Source organism: Trachurus trachurus, assembly GCF_905171665.1.
Source record: "Trachurus trachurus genome assembly, chromosome: 24".
In the NCBI taxonomy this organism is placed as follows: domain Eukaryota; kingdom Metazoa; phylum Chordata; class Actinopteri; order Carangiformes; family Carangidae; genus Trachurus; species Trachurus trachurus.
The window spans coordinates 8976987-8996238 of record NC_139910.1 but is presented as its reverse complement, the minus strand read 5'-3'; the positions used below and the strand labels follow the sequence as shown (position 1 = coordinate 8996238).

General features: G+C 41.1%; 1 protein-coding gene across 3 annotated transcripts; it reads left to right on the top strand.

The window, feature by feature from the left end:
• The first annotated feature begins 305 nt into the window (after positions 1–305).
• On the top strand, positions 306–18588 carry esr2a (estrogen receptor 2a). 3 transcript variants are annotated; one of them, XM_084000572.1, is made up of 9 exons: positions 306–423; positions 6768–7562; positions 7719–7885; positions 9163–9279; positions 9656–9988; positions 12155–12293; positions 14180–14313; positions 15091–15274; positions 16291–18588. In XM_084000572.1, the coding sequence occupies exons 2-9, from the start codon at positions 7159–7161 to the stop codon at positions 16529–16531; spliced, it is 1719 nt and encodes a 572-aa protein (XP_083856698.1). In that variant the 5' UTR covers positions 306–423; positions 6768–7158; the 3' UTR covers positions 16532–18588. The 3 variants fall into 3 exon arrangements, with proteins under 3 accessions (XP_083856698.1, XP_083856700.1, XP_083856699.1); XM_084000574.1 differs by lacking the exon at positions 306–423 and adding an exon at positions 3863–3885 and having other exon boundaries at positions 6771–7562; XM_084000573.1 differs by lacking the exon at positions 306–423 and adding an exon at positions 6058–6077.
• The last annotated feature ends 664 nt before the right edge of the window (positions 18589–19252 follow it).

Sequence of the window (19252 nt, the reverse complement as noted above, 5' to 3'; positions counted from 1 at the left end):
ATTGAATGATGAATTTCCTATCTATCCCTGCTTCGTATATCTTATGTCTTAAGTCTATTTGAGCCCTTTGTGATAAATTGTTTATTAGCAATATCCTCCCTTATGATATTCTTGTTTCAGTCAAATTTGTTGATGATATAAAAGTAGCCCAGAGTCAGTGTAGATCTGAGTTCATGAGCAGGGGTTTTATTTTGAAGGATGTGTGCAGCTGGTTGTGTGTGACTTGACGACATCCTTTCCCCTCACGCAGCTGATCGTCAGGCTCGGGGGCTGAAAGCAGCAGCTGCATATCAGCGCTGTCACACCGCGGCTGAAGTTACTCGGAGCTCGGCCTCTCTGCCGCGCACACCGCCGGGAGCCCACAGCGTCACACCGACCGAACCACAACTTTCTCTGCAGCCGCCGCCTCCGCCGCCTCCTCCGGTAAGACTCCTCTCCAACATGTAGACTACCCGTGTTGTGTTTGTTTTTGTAGTTGTAGACGAGGACAGTGGGCTGAAGTCTGAAGTGACCCACTGACTTTCTGACAGCGGGTCACGCACTAGTAGCAACAAGTCGAAGGCCTGAAAACTGCGCGAGTCAGGAATCAGAGCAGGTTTTAACCGCTGAAACTGTTAACAGGTGTCACATTAAATATTTACCCAGACTGTCAGGGTTTAATCCAGAGGATATTCTGAGGCATTTACAGGTGATCATTTCTAGATTTCAATCTTCAAAACATCTGCACAAATGCACAGGAGCTGTATATTGTTTATTTATTTTATATCTAAACCTTATATGGATCTATACTGTTTCCTTCCTGTGTGCCATGCATCTGATTCGGATGTGGTCTGAGAGTGAGTTGTTTAAATTTAAACAAGTGTGATGTGAACATTAGGTCACTTATCACTGTGTAAACAAGCAGCAGCAATCAGCCAGCTGCTGCACAGGCAGCTCACAGGAAGAATTTCCTCTGCTCCTTGTTTGCAACTTTGCATCTACTATATAACATTTCACCACACTGGTATTTATAGAGTAATAAACAGATGATTTTCATTTATTTTAATCTCATTTTAGTCATTCCTCAACAGACAAGACGAGCACTTTCTTCTCACATTGCTTGCTGCAGTTGAAGTCACTTTGCATTATGTCTCGGTAATTAAAAAGTGCAGTGTTTGTGTGATGCTGAAGTCAAGGAAACGGATGGAAAGTTAATTTTGCATGGAAGTTTTGTTGTCTTCGTTGTTCAGCCAGGTTGAGAGGTGACCTGAGTTAATCCTCTTTGATTGTATTTAATCATGATTTTATTAGTGAAAAATGAAAGAATACACTGGTGTCGTTAAGAAGAGGGTACGATTAGAACATGAAGCGCATCCTACATAGAAAGAAATGACTAATTTTATAAACAATTACCTCACCCAAAATGACAAAAAGTGAATGTGCCTGTAGATGAAGACCTTGAACCATAATCTTTTCTTTTCACCGTGTGAGTTTAATAAGTGAGGATGACACTTTTACCATTGTCACCCTTTCAGGTCGTTACGGTGTCAACAGTGTCTGTCACATCCTGTCGACCTGGGTGTGATTTATAATAACTAGACGGATTCTCTCTCTTTTTTTGATGGAATAAAAAACTAAGTCACACTCCTTGAGTCCTTGAGATGAGTCCAGATTTTCCTTGAATGTTTCCTATGCAGCGTTTTAACATTAACTATGATAGGTGAGGTGTAAGTAACTGCTTTTTTGTTGTTGTTGTTGTTGTTGTTTTTAGACTGGTTTATTGTACATATTTTAATACCTTAGCTCATGTATGTTAATTTGAGTGGAATAAATTCTTTATTACAGTGCAGTAGAGTCACTATAGCCTCTGGGTTGAATCACAGAGTATGAAAAAGAAACAGTAGCTCCTCAAAGGCAGGATTCATTACAGGGCTGCATGTTGTGTTGGATGGACATAATAGTGAATCTGATATACAATTGAAGTTTAGTTTGGCAACTGTTAACACTATATAAGGACATCAAAATAATGTTTGATTTATTTTTTTGATTTCCTGGGACCAGAGTTGAATTTGCTCTTGAAAAGACACAGAATGAAATTCTTAGCTGAGCATCTTTCTGTAGCAAATTGTATGTGTGTGTGTTTTTTCCCCTCACATCAGGGCAACAATTCAATTAGATGTTTCACATTCTCTGGCAGTAACTAGCAGCACCCACATCCCCACTCATACTCCCTTTGCTGTATTTAGAAAGGTACGGCGTCTTCTTGTGGAGCAGTTTCATATCCGTTTCCTTCCGCCCTGTTTTTAGGGAGGCAGTGAGATTTTAGGATGGGAAAAACGACACGGCCTTGAGCTTTTGTGCAAGGCATGCAGTTCTGGCTAATGGCCGGGAACATTTCTTTCACTTCACATTTTCCTTTATTTGGCTTTGATCTTGTATATGTGGCTAATTTTGGGGGGGTTTGCATGGAAGGGTTTGTGTGTGCGCGCATCCATAAGTGTATAATCTGCATGGTTGTTTGCAAGCTGTAATGAATGAGGCCAAAACTGCATATTGGTACAAATAACATTCATCAACATCAGTCTTTCATAGGATGTATAGAAAACTATAATTTAGGGGAACATAAACATGAAAATACAACAGGTAGTAGGGCTTCAAACCTACAGTGTTCAGACTTGCTATGGCTAACGTGGGCATGCTAGCTAAATCTAATTTACCCTGTTTTTTAAACAGTTTACCACAGTTAGTAAAGCTCAGTTTTAAAGTATTCTGTGATTAAGATTGTTGTGCGTGAACTAAACTGCAGCTAAATTCAGTCTTAATGGAGGAAAAAAGAAACATGTGGTCGGCTAACTAGGTTGCTAACCAGTGACGTGCTAACTGTTGCTGCACTGAAGTCTCATGAACTGTGATTGAACTATTTAAACCACAGACAGATATATTGAATCAAAGTTGATTGATAATTAGTTTAAATGAGGAAGGTTAAGTAATTTTGTACATGTGGTTTCTGCGCACACTCTTCATGTAACATAATGGAGAGAGATGGAATAAGCTAGTGCTTCAGTTTACTAGGCCTATTTTTTTTTTTAATCCAGTATTGGTATAGTACTTTTTTTTTTTATCTCAATGTGTATTCACTATGCTATTAATAGATTGAGAATGGACATGAATTGAACTAAACTTGAAGATGAGCAAATTAAGGTTTAATATACTCTGCTTAAAATGTGGCTACATAGGCTACAGTACAAAATACAAACTCTATTTCCCAGTGTCACTTTCTGTCGTTGCCACGTTCTTTCTTTGAGTGGGTTTGTGTGAGGTGAAGTTCAAAAGTAAAGCAGTACATACTCAGACAATGACTACTGGATGCATTGAAAAATGATCACAATATTAATATATATTACAACTTTTCCACAGTGACATTTATCAACTTCTTCCTCCCCTCTTAACTACAATCAATCACATGTCGCTGAAGTCAGCATATGTGGCATCAAAGTTCAGTTTAATTGATTTTTTTTTTTTTGTTCTGTACAGCCTGGAGCTCAATGCTGAGGCTCGTCCAGCTGCCCATTCATTGGAAATAATGCTCACTGGAGCAGTAATGGAAGTGGCTGAGTAACATGCAGTGTCTTTCAGCCGAACCCTGGCCTTTAAAACTCTACGTCTATAAAAGACCTCAAGTTTTTATTTTATCTGTGTGAGTACGAGCAGCAGCGTTTGTGGAGGATCAGGGAGGTTTTCTCCCACAATGAGCCGCCAGCTGCCGGGAGGGAGTGACAGTGTGTGAAGGAGGTTTGATGGCAAGGTCAAGTCTTCAAAGGAAACAAAAACGCTTTTCCACATCTGCTTTTACCCCAGAATGGTAACTGAAGGAGCAAAAATGTCACTACCACCACTTTTCTGAAAGTGAGTCAGGGTCACTGGAAAGTGGGTGAAAAGAAACAAAACAGATGAAGCTGCATTGTTTGTAAAACCTATACCTGAGTTTCTGATATTGTAACTGTATACTATAGTGTTACTTCTTATCATCCACAAACCATGATTTAAGCAGAAACAGATGAGCTGGAGAGCAGCGTAATTAAAGTTCAAACACAGAGTCGCCCCCTCTACTTGATTTATCAGGCTTTTTTTTTTATCAGTGCAGATGCCAAGGGAAGGATTAATAAAGTCCACAGATGACAGAGGTGAAGCCATCCTCCTTCTTCCAACACACGCTCTGTCTGATCGGACAAATACGGATCATTTTTCAGAGCATAAATAGTGTTGTAGCAGCTGGGAGTAATGTACTACACAGTGCTCAAGGTGAGGGAAGACCAAGTTGTTGTATTTATAACATTGAAAAATAAACATATATAAGATTTTCTAGTAAAAAATCCAATTAAAAAACAACAAAAATTGATGAGTTTGGCCACTTTTGCATACGGGGATGAAGTGGACAGGTGAGCCCACACTGCATTAGCATTAAACATTCATTTATTCATTCACCTGATGAATGTGAATCATCTTTCTTCACTCTCTTTTTTTTTCTTTCTTTGCCAGTAAACTCTGGCTCTTTAAGCAGCTCAATGTGCCACCGTGTTCACCACCACTCTGGTCTCATCTGTCTGTCTGCCCTTTGCTTTTTCTGGCTTAAAAACATCTGCCTGCAGCTGTAAATGACACTGATGAGTTAAAGATGCTAAACGGCCCCATAGAGACGGTCTGAGGGCGTCTGTGTCTACGTGTGCTCGGTGTTAACGTCACTTTCTTTACCTCGGTCAGCTGAGGACAAAGTGTGACAGTGTTTTTCTTTTAAATGTCCACCAGCCCATAATGTGCCCACGTCCCTTCGCTGAAACTGCAGCAGAATATTTTAATGAGTCAGAGAGAAATGTGATGTGATATTGTGACTTATGTTGTTTTCTCACTCACGCTTTAACTTGATATCTGAAAGCAAAAATTAACTCCATTACTTTTCTACAGAATCCAGAATAATTAACAGTCACAAGATCAAGTTTCAGAGCTTTGTGACTTTAATCACCACCCAGTTTTCTACAGTGCAAGGAGCACAAAAACTTTCAGCTACTCCCACAGATTATTGAGTTTTGTTCGCGGGCCAAACCAGAGCTTTTCCTCAGCTATTTGGCAAGATTAATGAAGCCTGTTTTTCCCTCCGAGTGAGTAACAACGTCCAGGAGCGATCTTTATGCCAGAGAGGAGCTGAGAGGGTACGACTGTGTGACTGAGGACACAGTCCTGCCACCCAGCAATCTGCTCAGCATGTTATCAGACTGTAACTTGGTTTTGTGTGTGCGTGTGTTTGTGTTGCGTTTATTGATCTACCAGCTGTTTCTGTCTACAACACAGTATAAATCAAACTGTGCTTCCTATTTCCTCTCTTTTCCTCATTTTTCAGACACAGCATGCCTTTAAAAAAAGAGGAAATTCCACCTCACACTGGTTGTATTTTAATCCAGCTGGAGGCCTGGAAGAGTTTTTACAAATTATAACCAGGATCACTTTGAATCTGTATGTTCATGTGTTACCGTAGTAAGAAAAAAAATCTAAGTTTATAAAAGTTTTTGACTGTGATAGTGCCTCAATTTATCCAGATGCTTTAAAAATAAACTGTAATAGATGTCAAATGAATGCCAAAAACAGACACATTTTTGTTTTTGCTCAGGATTGGTAAGTAAGCTGGATATATTGTACTTTCATAAATTATACAGTTTTAGTGTTTTTCAAAACTGTGGGGAAAATGAAGTAGAGCAATGTTGCTGTATAGCCAAAAAAACTAAAATTGCGTAATCACTGTAAAATTATTAACCAAAGCAGTTCATTTTTATTATCCGAGGTGACCTTTTCATCTGCAGTAATTGTAAATACATATCTGGTTATTAGCACCCAATTTGGTAAGCTTCCTTTTTTTGTGATTTTATAGTACTTTCATATACCCTTATCCTGCACTTGGGTCACCAGGTAAGCTGGAGCCATCTCAGCTGACATTGGGCAGGAGGTGAGGTACACCCTGGACAGGCCGCCAGTCTATCACATGGCTAACATATATAGACAGACAGACAATCATTCACACTGTCATTCACACCTATTTACCACAAGAGGTAAATTCATGCAAAACCGCTGATGTTCGTTCCTGTCGGGGGCAGTTTTTCAGCAAGCAGTCTCTGCATTTGCCTCAAAAACAACGCTTTCTCATAACGTTCTGTTATTAACTCATAGCGTGGTGAATGTGCAGGTCACAACTTGTCCACCAGAGCGTTTTGGAGTTGTTGGATTGTGTATTTGATGAGTTTTATGAGGGAAACCAAGAAATCCCATTAGCCTCCGTAGAGTAGCTCTGAGCAGCTCGCGGCTCTGCTCTGCCGTTCTAAAAATAGCTTGCACCGACAATTAAAGGTAACGAACCTACTGCTATGACTATAGGGATTATGGCAATGGGCCAATTTGCCAAAATGTTGAACTCTTCCTTTAAGCTCATATCACAAGACCTGGTCTGAAAAATTACCTGAGATTTGTGTTTAGAAGTAGTCTTAACTCAAGGGTCTCTTACTGGCTTTTTTACCCAGAGTCTGTGGCTCATGGTCGTGATCAGGAATTAGAACTTGCTCTTTCAAAGATAAGAACAAGTGAAGAAGTGGTTGTGCTCAAAGAACTGCATAAAAAGGGAGAGAGACAGAGAGAGAGAATGTGATGTGCGAAGGAGACCTCAAATGTCACGTCTTTTACAAAATGTTGTTTTGAAGTTCACATTCAGTATTTCAGGGCTTTAATCAGTGTTATTTCTCCTCCAGCAGCTCAGGCCTGCTGCTCGTCTCCAGCTGAGTCCATGTGCTGCAGCTTAACGATGTCGGAGTCACGGCTGCACGGGGAACGAGCTCCGAACGCCGCCTCCGCTCAGGTGCCGGCTGCCTAACATCCACCTCTGCTTTAAGCATCAGGACCAGCTTCATGTCGATGATGTGATTGTTCCCAGCGCTGACACGTCACACCGACTCGTTTCAAAGTCCAGCACAAGTTTCACCAGTGAGAATTCACCATGTGAGCCGCAACGACCCGGTGTTTATAGATAATGACATCACCACAGTGAACTTCACACCAGCAGAAAAATGACTCCATCCTCAGCCTGCGTTCTTAGTTGGTGATGTAGCAGACGTAGTGATACTGAGCCTGTGTGTAGCTGCGATGGCGGCCACCTCTCCAGAGAAGGACCAGCCGCTGCTGCAGCTCCAGGAGGTCGACTCCAGTCGAGTCAGAGGTCGCGTCCTCTCCCCGATCCTCAGCTCCTCGTCTCCGGGCCTGCCGCTGGAGAGCAGCCAGCCCATCTGCATCCCCTCCCCGTACACCGACCTCGGCCACGACTTCGCCTCCATACCTTTCTACAACCCCACCATCTTCAGTTATGCCAGCCCCAGCATTTCAGACTGTCCCTCCGTCCGTCAGTCCATAAGCCCCTCCTTATTCTGGCCCATTTCTGCAGGCCACATGGGGCCGCCCATTCCCCTGCAGCGCTCCCAGGCCCGACCTCAGCACGGCCAGCCCCTGCAGAGTCCGTGGGTGGAGCCGAGAGACAGTGTCCTAACAACCAGGTAGGGCGATACGATACAGTAAAACTGAATAATCTGTAATTCCTGATTCATTGAGATGATTGGGATGACTCAGACTTCAGTCTTAATAAAAAACAGACTTTTAATTCCACATGTCTGTGTTGGGAAGAAGTGATGATGACTCAAGTTTTCTGTTAGTAAGAGCGTGAGGAGGCGTTCCCAGGAGAGCGAGGACAGTGTGGTGTCGTCGGGCGGGAAGTCGGACCTCCACTACTGCGCCGTGTGCCACGACTACGCCTCGGGCTACCACTACGGAGTCTGGTCATGTGAGGGCTGCAAGGCCTTCTTCAAGAGAAGCATCCAAGGTGAGACACGACAGACATGAAGCACATGGGTGGTGATTTCTGTTTCGGGAAGTGAAGCATTTAAAGGTCCCATATTGTATAAAGCAACATTTACATGACTTATTTGATTATAGATGAGCTTTATGTTTTTTATTAATACTGTGAAAGTAGCCAAGCCTCAGTCCACAGAGAAATGCACCACAGGCTGCATTCAGAAACTGAGCCTTAAAACCTGCTGTCACATCTTTGTGATGTCACAACAAGGCAGTCACCAAGCCCCGCCCACCTGGACCGACCAACCAACACTGCCAGGATTTAGTTTCTCTCAGGGTTTTACCTGAAATCTGCTCTGTTTTTATTGGAGCACTCGGAAATGAGTTGACCAATTAGAAGACAGATTTAGAGCCGCCTCCTCTCTTCTGATTGGCTGACACCCACCTGTTGTTACTAGTAGGGATGGGCATTTCAAGCAAAAGTACTATTCGATAATCGCGGGGTACTAATCGATTATTAATCGACTAAACTACGTCAATATTTTTCAGTAGCTTCTCATCACAGTCCGCACCTTGCAGAGTTTGAGCTGCACCTCAGTTTCACTTGTTTTCATTTGACAGAGTTTCACACAGAACTTTCTGGTGGAGTCTTTCCATGTTTCTCCTTCTGCGACAGTAAAAAGACATTTTATTTTTCAGACAAGACGATTGTCTCTTAAACTATTCAATTTTTTTTTAACTGAACGATTATTTGACTATTCGAAAATCATTGCCCATCCCTAGTTACTAGAGCTCCAGTCCAGAAAGAAGCTGAGAGAGGAGATGGAAAACTGCACTGAGCCGTATCTTACAAATAAATCTTCTTATGGATCAAATAAATAATAAAAACATAGCGTTAGTGTAAAAACATCTAGTGTCTTTTTGAGATTTCCATGAAAATTGGTCCAAAGGTCAAAGTGCTGCCCCACGGAGCCGGTTACATGGGACACAGTGTTCCTGAACCAGACACAGAAATACAAAATACCCAGTGAACCTTGCAGGGATTTTAACAGTGCTGCACCTCATCGCTAACCAGTGACATAACTGAGCTGCTCCTACTGCACTGTGAAAACACAGCTGATAAATGTTTGAAAAAACACAGTGTGATCTCTGGTTCCTGCACCCGCTACCTTTGTGCACAGTGAGTGTGCACGGTGTTTATGTTACACTGAGGCAGAGTTAAATCAGCAGGAAGTCGTCCATCAGGATCAGCGGTCAGTCTGTGGTTCTACAGTTTTTATCCTTCTTCTTCCTCTGTTGTTTCAGGACACAACGACTACATCTGCCCGGCAACCAATCAATGCACTATAGACAAGAACCGGCGGAAGAGCTGCCAGGCCTGTCGCCTCCGCAAGTGCTGCGAAGTCGGCATGATCAAGTGTGGTCAGTGTAATTCAAATCTCTCATTAGAGTCACACTGTCACCGCTTTTTCATTTTCTGTCCACAACAAACAAGAAACCAGACAAATGACCTTCCACTGACACGCTGCTCTGACTTATTTGTTCTCTCTTGACAGTTTTTCTTGCTCATTAATGAGTATTTACTTAAAATAAATATGGATATGGGAGATGTGGTGTGGAAACTCTGCCTTGAACAACCCTTAGAATAATTTGATTAACTGAATATTGAAATGAGTTCATATAAATATTTTGACTTTTAATTTTACTTCTTCCAATGTGAAAATTGTTTTATGATATTACAAGACAATGTGACATGATGATGAGAGTAAATGATGGTTTCCTACCTGTCCCACCTCAGGTATGCGTAAGGAGCAGGGAGGCTACAGGAACCCGAGGTCGAGGCGTCTGACCCGTCTGTCGTCACCGAGCAGAGCTAACGGACCAAAGGCTTTGACTGCGGCGGCGGCGGCAGCAGCTGCAGCGGCGGCCGGGGGTTTGTTGAACGAGTCGCAGCGACCCGGGCTGTCCTCGGAGCAGCTGATCAACAGGTTGATGGAGGCGGAGCCGCCGGAGATCTACCTCAGGACGGACATGAGCCGCCCGCTGACCGAGGCCAACGTCATGATGTCGCTCACCAGCCTGGCCGACAAGGAGCTGGTTCACATGATCAGCTGGGCCAAGAAGATCCCAGGTGTGTGTGTGTGTGTGTGTGTGTGTTTCTTTTCTCTACATTTTTATACCATATTATTAAGTTTAGTAGTTATGGTACGTTTCAACATTTAAAAAGAATGAAAGTAAAAAAGGCCGATATTGATAACTGATTGGACGTCAGGTTTCGAATAAGAACCAGTAAAGATGCGATTCAGTGCAACAAGCAACAGGTATATGAACTAAATCGATCCAGCTTCATTCCTGCTCTTATTTCTTTCATATACACTACATACATTTATTTAGATTTTTTTGTTTCTGTCAAATTATTGTTAAATTCAGGGATGCAAACAGCTCCCTTTTCAGCAAATCTCTTTTTCACACCAATTTGGGTGACCTCTGCTAATCATGCAGACTTTTTTTTTTTTTTTAAAGGGGATGGGGGCCTTGGCCTTAAGATACTATTACCTCAACATGCTATTTATTTCAAATAGGTCCACTTCCGACCTGTAACTGGATAGCAGTGCAACAATGAGCATATATTTGCATTGTTTAGTCATTACTGTCAAAGTTATTTAAAATCACTACAAATTGAGTGCAAGCCTCTGGGAAACACTTATGAGCTTGTATGCTGTGCAGTCATGCAGTATTTTGTGTCTTGTATGAAGGAAAAAGCATAACTTTTCAGGTAATGAAGGGCCACAGTCATTTCTGGTTCACACGCACACAAGCTTCGACTAGCTCTCTCTTTGTTGACCACACATGCGTTTGCAATACATCCCTGTATATTACCTCTGAGCTGTAGCTGATTGGACTGGTTTTTATTATTTCTTCAAGACTTTCTTTTGTCATTCATGATTCCACGCCCAGCGATGAGCGTTTGACTGTCGTCACATTCAAACTGGAAAAAGCCGAAACACTAATCCAGACACATGGGAGCAGCTTGTACTCGTCGCCAATTAAATCTTATAGTTTGGACAGTGAACAGTTTGTTCAAACGTTCCACTTTTCCTGTAATGAAGTGATTTAATGACGCACCTGGATATTTGCTACATTCCCTCGGTCTGTTAACGACTTTATCTGGACCAGACACGTCGTCGTCTCTGCATCACTCAGAGGTGATGTTGTGAAACTGGAGGTGGACGGTGAACTGCGGCTGAACTGTAATTAGCGCCTGTTTCTGTGTTTAATCGACGTGCTGGCTGATTCAGATTCAGACGGCGCCGTCGCTGGTCCAGACAAACATTATGACTCAGAGCCACCGTACCGCTCTTCACACAGTTGAGACACAAAATCAGCTGCGTAATGTTCCTGTGGTCGGTGCTAATCAACCTGGTTTCAACAGGTTACATAAATATCATTTCAGTTATTGGATAAAGTCATAAAAACCAATAAAACCTGACACTTAACATTTGTTCAAAGTGTCTGATGTGAAATGAAGAAAAACACTTTGTACATCACTAATCTCCAGGCAAAAAGACAAAGTCCAACAACAAAAAGCTCAGAAAACATGAACGTTTTTCAGTGTTAGAGAAAAATAACTCACATGAAATCAACTTATAACACGTCGTGAAAAAGAAAAGTTTATAAATATAACACTGGACATTATGACATTATGACAAATGCCAGACAGAGGCTTTTATTGTGAAGGGTACAGGCTAACACTTGCTGTACAATTCACCTACATAGACAAACATCATCATCATCATCAGTGGCTTAAAATATTTTTCACTGCTCAGTGACGTCTTTAATTAGACTTATTTATTTGACCATTAGTAAAAAACTGATCGACAAAAAGTTTGATTCATTTAAAATTAAACAAATTGAGACAATCAACAAATCTTTATATTTCACATGATAGAAGCAGAAATGTTTCTGCTCAATAAATTGATTATTTAATTGTTTGTTTCTACAAACAGCATCCTGATGGAAACAGAGACTTTTTGCTCTAATGTTTAACAGAGCTTTATATTTAATGACACTGACAGTGAACAGACTGTGTGATGTGTGTGAGACTACAGATATTTCAGGGTGTTTGTTTTTTAACGATCTTATTAACTGATTAACTGTCTCTTTGCTGCTGTTTATTACAGGTTCTGTTTGATGAACTTTATACTTCAGATTTATCGTCCTTTAGGGTTTTATTAGACTGCAGTGAACTTACTACAGTGATGGTAGAAACTCAGTGGGATCGTGTGTTTCTCCTCAGGGTTTGGGGAGATCGGCCTCTTGGACCAGGTTCACCTGTTGGAGTGCTGCTGGCTGGAGGTGCTGATGATGGGGCTGATGTGGAGGTCGGTGGACCATCCAGGGAAACTCTTCTTCTCCCCCGACCTCAGCCTGAGCAGGTACCAGCAGCTGACTCTCACATCATGTCACAGGTCGTATTAAACTTGAATGATGTATTCAAGTTTAATATAATTCCTGTTGGGGGCAGTTTTTCCACAAGCAGTCTCTGAATTTATCTCTAAAACAACTCTGTCTGGTAACGTTCTGTTATTATCTCATAGCGTGGTGAATGTGCAGGTCACAACTTGTCCACGAGAGCATTTTGGAGTTGTTGGATTGTGTATTTGATGAGTTTGATGAAGGAAACCAAGAAATCCCATCAGCCTCCGTAGCGTAGCTCTGAGCAGCTCATGGCTCTGCTCCGCCGTTCTAAAAATAGCTTTCATCGATAAATAAAGGTAACGAACCTACTGCTATGACTACAGTAACAGTAACATCTTCATGAGTTTAACAACACATGGGCTGCAAAAAAGTAAACACACACACACACACACACACTATCAGAATGAAGGCAAAAAAAAAAAAACACCTTAAAAAGAAAGAAGTGATGAACGTACCGAAACAACAGTTCATCACATTTTGAAAACACTTACGTATGTTGTGGTGTAGGACTGGATTTGTGGTGCGTCTGTTTATTTGTTGAGCTCTCTGGGCCACCGTACAGCAGGTCATCATGACCTGATGCTAGAAGAGACAGACAAACCAAACATCTCGTCATTATCCAACAACATCTCCTGTAACTTCAAAGATGGAGACCTTTTCTCTGAGCATGTGTTGCAGTTGCACTAAACGTTTTTCTATTTAATGTGATTTTAATGTTGACAAACCTTTTTAGATTAGTATCACATTTACACATACAGTATGTGCACGCATTTATAGTGGGAATAGTTTTACAGAAATGCGTTTACAGAGTCTGAGCAGCAGAGCGCTAAACAAGATGATTTTAATCTTTAATTTCATATCTTTCCGGACTTTGTCTCAGTTCCTGAACAATTAATGACATGATTTATAGTGTGTGTTAATGAATAGAAAACTGAATCAATTGATTTTATCTCTAATTCATCACCGTCAGAATTCACATCTGGGTACAGAGGTGATGATGATGAACTTCCTCTGAGTGTCTTCAGTCTAGAAACAGCAGCAGGTTTCCTCCATGTGCGACCACATTTCCTTAGTGGTGGTGGCTCTTATCAGTGCATCATATCTCTGAGTGAATGCAGGTGCAGGCTGCAGAGCATTAACTGTGTCAGGGGTCACCTCACCTCTCCTCCACTGCTGCAGCAACTTAAAATAGCAGTGATATTGCACCATCAACATCCTCAACTATAAGTGATGCTTTGAACTCTTTACCTCAGAGGGCACAGAAAAACATTAGTTTAGTGTTAATGTATTAGCCTTTGACTTCAGTTGACCTACTTTACTCTGACTTACACTCTCACACTTCTCAGTTAATTCAATCAATTAGAATCTCCTCTTGTTTTCTTCTATAATTATCATCAACATTAGTCTTCTCTATGAAATTATTGTGAAAACATGGACCAGTAAAAACGAAGATTTACAATCTTGTTTTATGCACTTGAGTTACATAATGGGAACATTATTTATTTATTTATTTGTGAGACACATAAAAGCATTTACAGGTTATATGAGACAGTGATGAATAGAATCAAGATAATGAGGATGAATTAAGGCCATTAAAACAATATAATGAGACTGAGGATGTTAGGGAACTAAACAATAATAAGTGTTGTATGATGCTGTAAAAGTAAAGTGTAAGTACTTCAGATGTGAATGAAGGAGTTCTGCTCCATCATCGTCCTCTGGTTTCTGGTGGGAGTCGAAATCTTTTGATTTCAGTCCAGTTTGGTGAGGTAAAGAAAAGAAAAATTAGGAGCTGTTGATGACATCCGACTGTTGTGTGTGTGTGTGTGTCCTTGTACGGTAGGGAGGAGGGGAGCTGTGTCCAGGGCTTCGCTGAGATCTTCGACATGCTCATCGCCGCCACGTCCAGAGTGAGAGAGCTGAAGCTGCAGAGGGAGGAGTACGTCTGCCTCAAGGCCATGATCCTCCTCAACTCCAGTGAGTGTGTGAAACCACAGTGGAGTGTTTGATTGGTATCACAGCTTGTAATCCCGCGTGTGTGTGTGTGTGTGTGAGTGTGCACAGGGTTGGCAAGGGAACCAGTTGAATAACTGAGCAGTGAAACCTCCTAATGGGAACACGGTGTGTAGGTGCAGACTGAATGAGTAACAGGGTGAAGGGTCGGAGCCTTTGCTCAGCGTTTACACGTTTATACCAGTCAGATATAAACGTCTGACTAATGACTTCTGTTTAATTGGCTCCACCGGCTCCGAGCAGTCTGAACATTATGTTTTAGGAAGAAAAAAAAAAGGTTGAATTCAGAACAAGTTGGAGCTGCTTAATGTTTCACCCAAGAAATGTCAAAATAAGACACATGAGCTTATACTGTAAGCTTAAAATGTTCAGACTTTTATTTTGAAAGAGAGAGTCCAGCTCTTTCCCATAGACTCACTTTATTTGGATCGTTGTTCAAAAATGTCCTCTGAATAAATATCAAATAAAATATGGAAGCCGTGAACGGACAAGTGATACAACAAGTTTTTATTATTTTTAAAACTAATTTTATTTAAAAAGAAAAGACTTCTTTCGCTGTGATTTAGCAAATTTTCATTCATTAAAGAAAATAAATAAATAAAATCCTGGAAAAAAAAGAAGAAAGAAAAAACACTTTTCAAGGCTTCTGTACATTATTGTTAAAAATTTCACTGAAAATGTATTTTTTGCCCTTTTTCCCCCCTTTTAATTCACTCTCCTGGTTATTTTTTATTTTCCCAGACATCAGCCTGAGCTCCTCGGAGGGCGGCGAGGAGCTGCAGAGTCGCTCGAAGCTGCTCTGTCTCCTGGACGCTGTGACGGACGCTCTGGTTTGGGCCATCGCCAAGACGGGCCTCACCTTCCGCCAGCAGTACACCCGCCTCGCTCACCTGCTCATGCTGCTGTCGCACATCCGCCACTTCAGGTACAGTAGAAGGAAACCGAGGACGTCCTGGTTACATACTGTAACATTAACTCACACAAGTAAAGGGCACATATCACCCCGGTTTTAGCCTCACTCCACTGGTTGCCAGTTCATTTTAGAATCCATTTTAACATTTTAGTCCTTACTTTTAGAGCCCTACATGGACAAGCCCCCCGTTACATCTCTGACCTGATCCAACTCCACACTCCCTCCTGTAGTCTCAGGTCATCAGGCCAAATGCTGCTAGTGGTCCCTCCTCACACTCATTTTAAGACTAGAGGGGACCGATCTTCTCAAGCGGTTGCACCTAGGCTATGGAACGATTTGCCTCTCTCTGTACGCTGCTTGAACTCAGTCGATTTTATTTAAATAAAATTCAACCAAAGCTTCATCCCATATGCCATAACAGAACTAAATAAGAAAATGAAAAGAACAGAATCATGGGGAATGTACATGTAAATGTTAGAAACATAAAACATAAAAACCCACACCCTACCTAGTTTACATGTATTCGTGGGTGTATGAAATGTGGGAATGTATGTAAATGAATGTAATATGGTTAAGGACACACTCCTGTGGTCCTTTTCCCTGACTTGTCTGCACTTCTCGAGGCCGTGTACGGAATGGTGAAAACTATTTTCCTGTAAAGGACAAATACATCTATCTATCTATCTATCTATCTATCTATCTATCTATCTATCTATCTATCTATCTATCTATCTATCTATCTATCTATCTATCTATCTATCTATCTATCTATCTATCTATCTATCTATCTATCTATCTATCTAGGGTTTTAGAGCTGAAGGATTCCGCTCTTGTTGCTGTTTGTTTGTTCTCCTCTCTTATTTATTGTGTTTTATTTGCCATTGCTTTTATTTGTTGTATTTTATTTGTGAAGCACTTTGTGATTTTTATCTGTGAAGAGTGCTATATAAATAAAGATTACTTACTTACTTACTAACATCAAACAATCCAAAGTACTTGTATTGATTTTTGTCTCGTCCCGTGTGCAGCAACAAAGGCATGGACCACCTGCACTGCATGAAGATGAAGAACATGGTGCCTTTGTACGACCTGCTGCTGGAGATGCTGGACGCCCACATCATGCACAGCTCCCGCCTGCCTCACCGGGCGCCGCAGCAGGACGCCACCGACCAGCTGGAGACTCCCGCCTGGACCCCCGGCTCCGACACCGGCCCCTCAAACAGCTGGACTCCCAGCAGCACCGGAGGAGGTGGAGGTGAACCTCAGTAGCCTTCACCACAACTCTCTCTCTCTCTCTCACACACACACACACAAACACACACACACCGTTCATTATCACGGCTTTCTTGTACTGAGGCATGATGGGAAGTGTCAGGGCAGGAGGTCGATGTTGTTATTACCAGAGATAATGAAGCTGGAGCTCCACAGTGACGCCTGATAACAGACGGGAGATGAACCGTAAACAACAGTCTGTATATCTAAACTCTACTTAGCAGTCAGGATCTTCTCTCTTTGTTTCCATCCTCACTCACCAACACAAACTCTTCACCCTCTCATTCACACATTATAAGAAACACAAAACACTCTGAAGCCTGGAGTGGCTGGAGTTTGCCTCTCAGGTTGAATTAAAGGCTCAGACGTGTACAAGTGTAGACACATGTAAGTACACACAGATGCTCCTCCACAGGGTCTGTTGATCTGGTTAAGTTCTTTAATGCCCACTCCCTGCTTGTTTGATTAGGTACAAGTGCAAAATCCAATCTGCCATCAGAATTATTATTATTAGTGTTAATGTGTAGCATTGTACACACATGTGTTTCCCATATTCTCCAGCTCATGTCTGTAGATGGAGTCAAATATTAGAAACTATTCAAAATCACATGTACACAATTTATGGACCAGTTTAACCAGGGGACAACAGGAATTTAATACACTTAATTAGGCAAATACTTAAAGAGGAACTATGTAAGTCCGGTCGCTTTTGCGATTTTTTTGCTATCCCTCCTCCCGGCCATGTGCATTTCTTTACAACGAAGCCGGTGAGAAATCAAACAATAGAGCGGTACATAACGTTGTATATCATATACGATGTTACAACATGTATATTTGTGTAGTTTAATCTGTCATAAACAAGAGATTACGGGTTACGGGGTGTGTTTGTGTCGTGGTGCCGCAGTGACACGCAGGTGGAAGGCAGAGAGCCTCTGTTCTCCCTCGTAACAAGTTAAGTAATTTATTAAACCATCACAATTACTCCAAAGATGTTTAATTAAGGTAAAAATGTTGCATAGTTAAGATAGAAATCCTGCATAGTTCCTCTTTAATATTTGGCACTAGTACAGTTTATAAGAGAGAATGATATTGGTTATTGACATTCATCAGAATAATTGCTGATTGAGCATCTTTACAAATATCAAGACAATGTTTGACTTGATTTCCCATCAGTGTATTGACTTATTATTATTTGATGTGTCAAATTAATATGAAATTGACTTTGCCCCTCAGCTACAGCTGCACTTACTGTACATTGGTTAAAATGACAAGTTTATCAGTTTGCATTGAAAATAGATTGATTGGGAAAACAAAGTCACTGTGGAGACTTCAGCAAACAAACTGAGACTGTTCAACAGAAAATGAATCTGTTTTTTTTTTAGCCATATATGTATATAAAAAAACAAACTATTGGTGCAAGTAGTTTTTATGTCAGACCTGTAGTCGACCAGCAGAGGGCGTCTCACAGCTCAGATGACTTAACGGTCGCTGTTCTAGTCCTGGTTTCATCGTCAAACACCAGAGTCTTATATGTTTCCTGTGAAGAATCCGAACCACTGACGTCAACCTGACGACGACTTTGCACTGTCGACTTTCGCTTGAAGAAGAAGAAAAGACTTATTTTTGTATCTTGGGACTCTGCGCTACAGTCGCTGCTGCTGCTGATCTTGTTGTTGTTGTTGTGCACAGCCGTGACGCCTTTGACAATCAGAACGTTTTTTCACCACTTCACTGTTTTTCCTGTGCCTTCATCATCATCATCATCATCATCAATGATCATCATGTACAGACTAGTACAGTACAGTACAGTGGACTTCATCTTTCTGATTACATCTTTGACTAATTAACGTGTAAACTTGTGAAATCTGAAGTGAACGGTTCGTTGGTTTTTCTGTCAATTATCAATTGTTATCATCTGTGTGTTCATCAACTAACCAATTTATTAATCAGTGAGGAAGCTCAACAAGTTTGTTGCAGGTTTTCAGTTCTTCAGTTTTTGTTTGTTTACACCATGAAATAAAGCAAAGCTCTCGTACAGACACGACTGTGGTTTTTAAACTGAACACCCTTAAACTCACTTTTCTTCACTAGTTTAGGAAGAAAATACCATCATGTATTTAAACCTGTGCTCATTAGAGCTGCAAGGATTTGTCTATCAATCAATTTCAAAATTTTGTTGATGACAAAAAATTGATATTTTCAATTTCTTAAATGTGAAAGTTCACAGCTCCGACTGGTTTTTATAACATTTTACAGATCCAACAGTTGGTCGAGAATGCAATTGGCAGATAAAGGGTTAGGGAGAGTTTAAAGTTGCAGTTGTAGTCAGCCAACTCAAGGTTCACTTACTGACTTTTATAACTTTTGAATGATATTGATCATTGTTGAAACCTCTCAAACCTGTTTTTTTTTTAACATAAAAGTTACTCAAAGTGTTAAAAACTTGAGGTTCATCCATGTTTGTGTTTCTAACCTTGGTTCAGTTTCTCTTTTGAAGCAGTCAGGGTTATGACTGTGATCAATAGGGTGGAAACACTATCACTCATTCATTATTCAGGTGCAATAATTTTGGGCTTGTAAATACAAAAAAAAACTGGTAAAACAAAATTTTGAATTTAAGAACTTATTTCACCAACTAAACCTGAGCTTCAACCTCTTTTTTGACTTTTAGGTTAATTCTTGTTTTCACTTTGTTTACATTCAGACATTCAGGAGTTT

Bases quoted from the DNA above. Each gene is read 5' to 3' on its own strand.
- esr2a (XM_084000572.1), top strand. From the start codon at position 7,159: ATGGCGGCCACCTCTCCAGAGAAGGACCAGCCGCTGCTGCAGCTCCAG. The intron at 7,886-9,162 runs GTGAGACACGAC...CTGTTGTTTCAG, and splicing joins CTTCAAGAGAAGCATCCAAG to GACACAACGACTACATCTGC. The intron at 14,314-15,090 runs GTGAGTGTGTGA...TTATTTTCCCAG, and splicing joins CATGATCCTCCTCAACTCCA to ACATCAGCCTGAGCTCCTCG.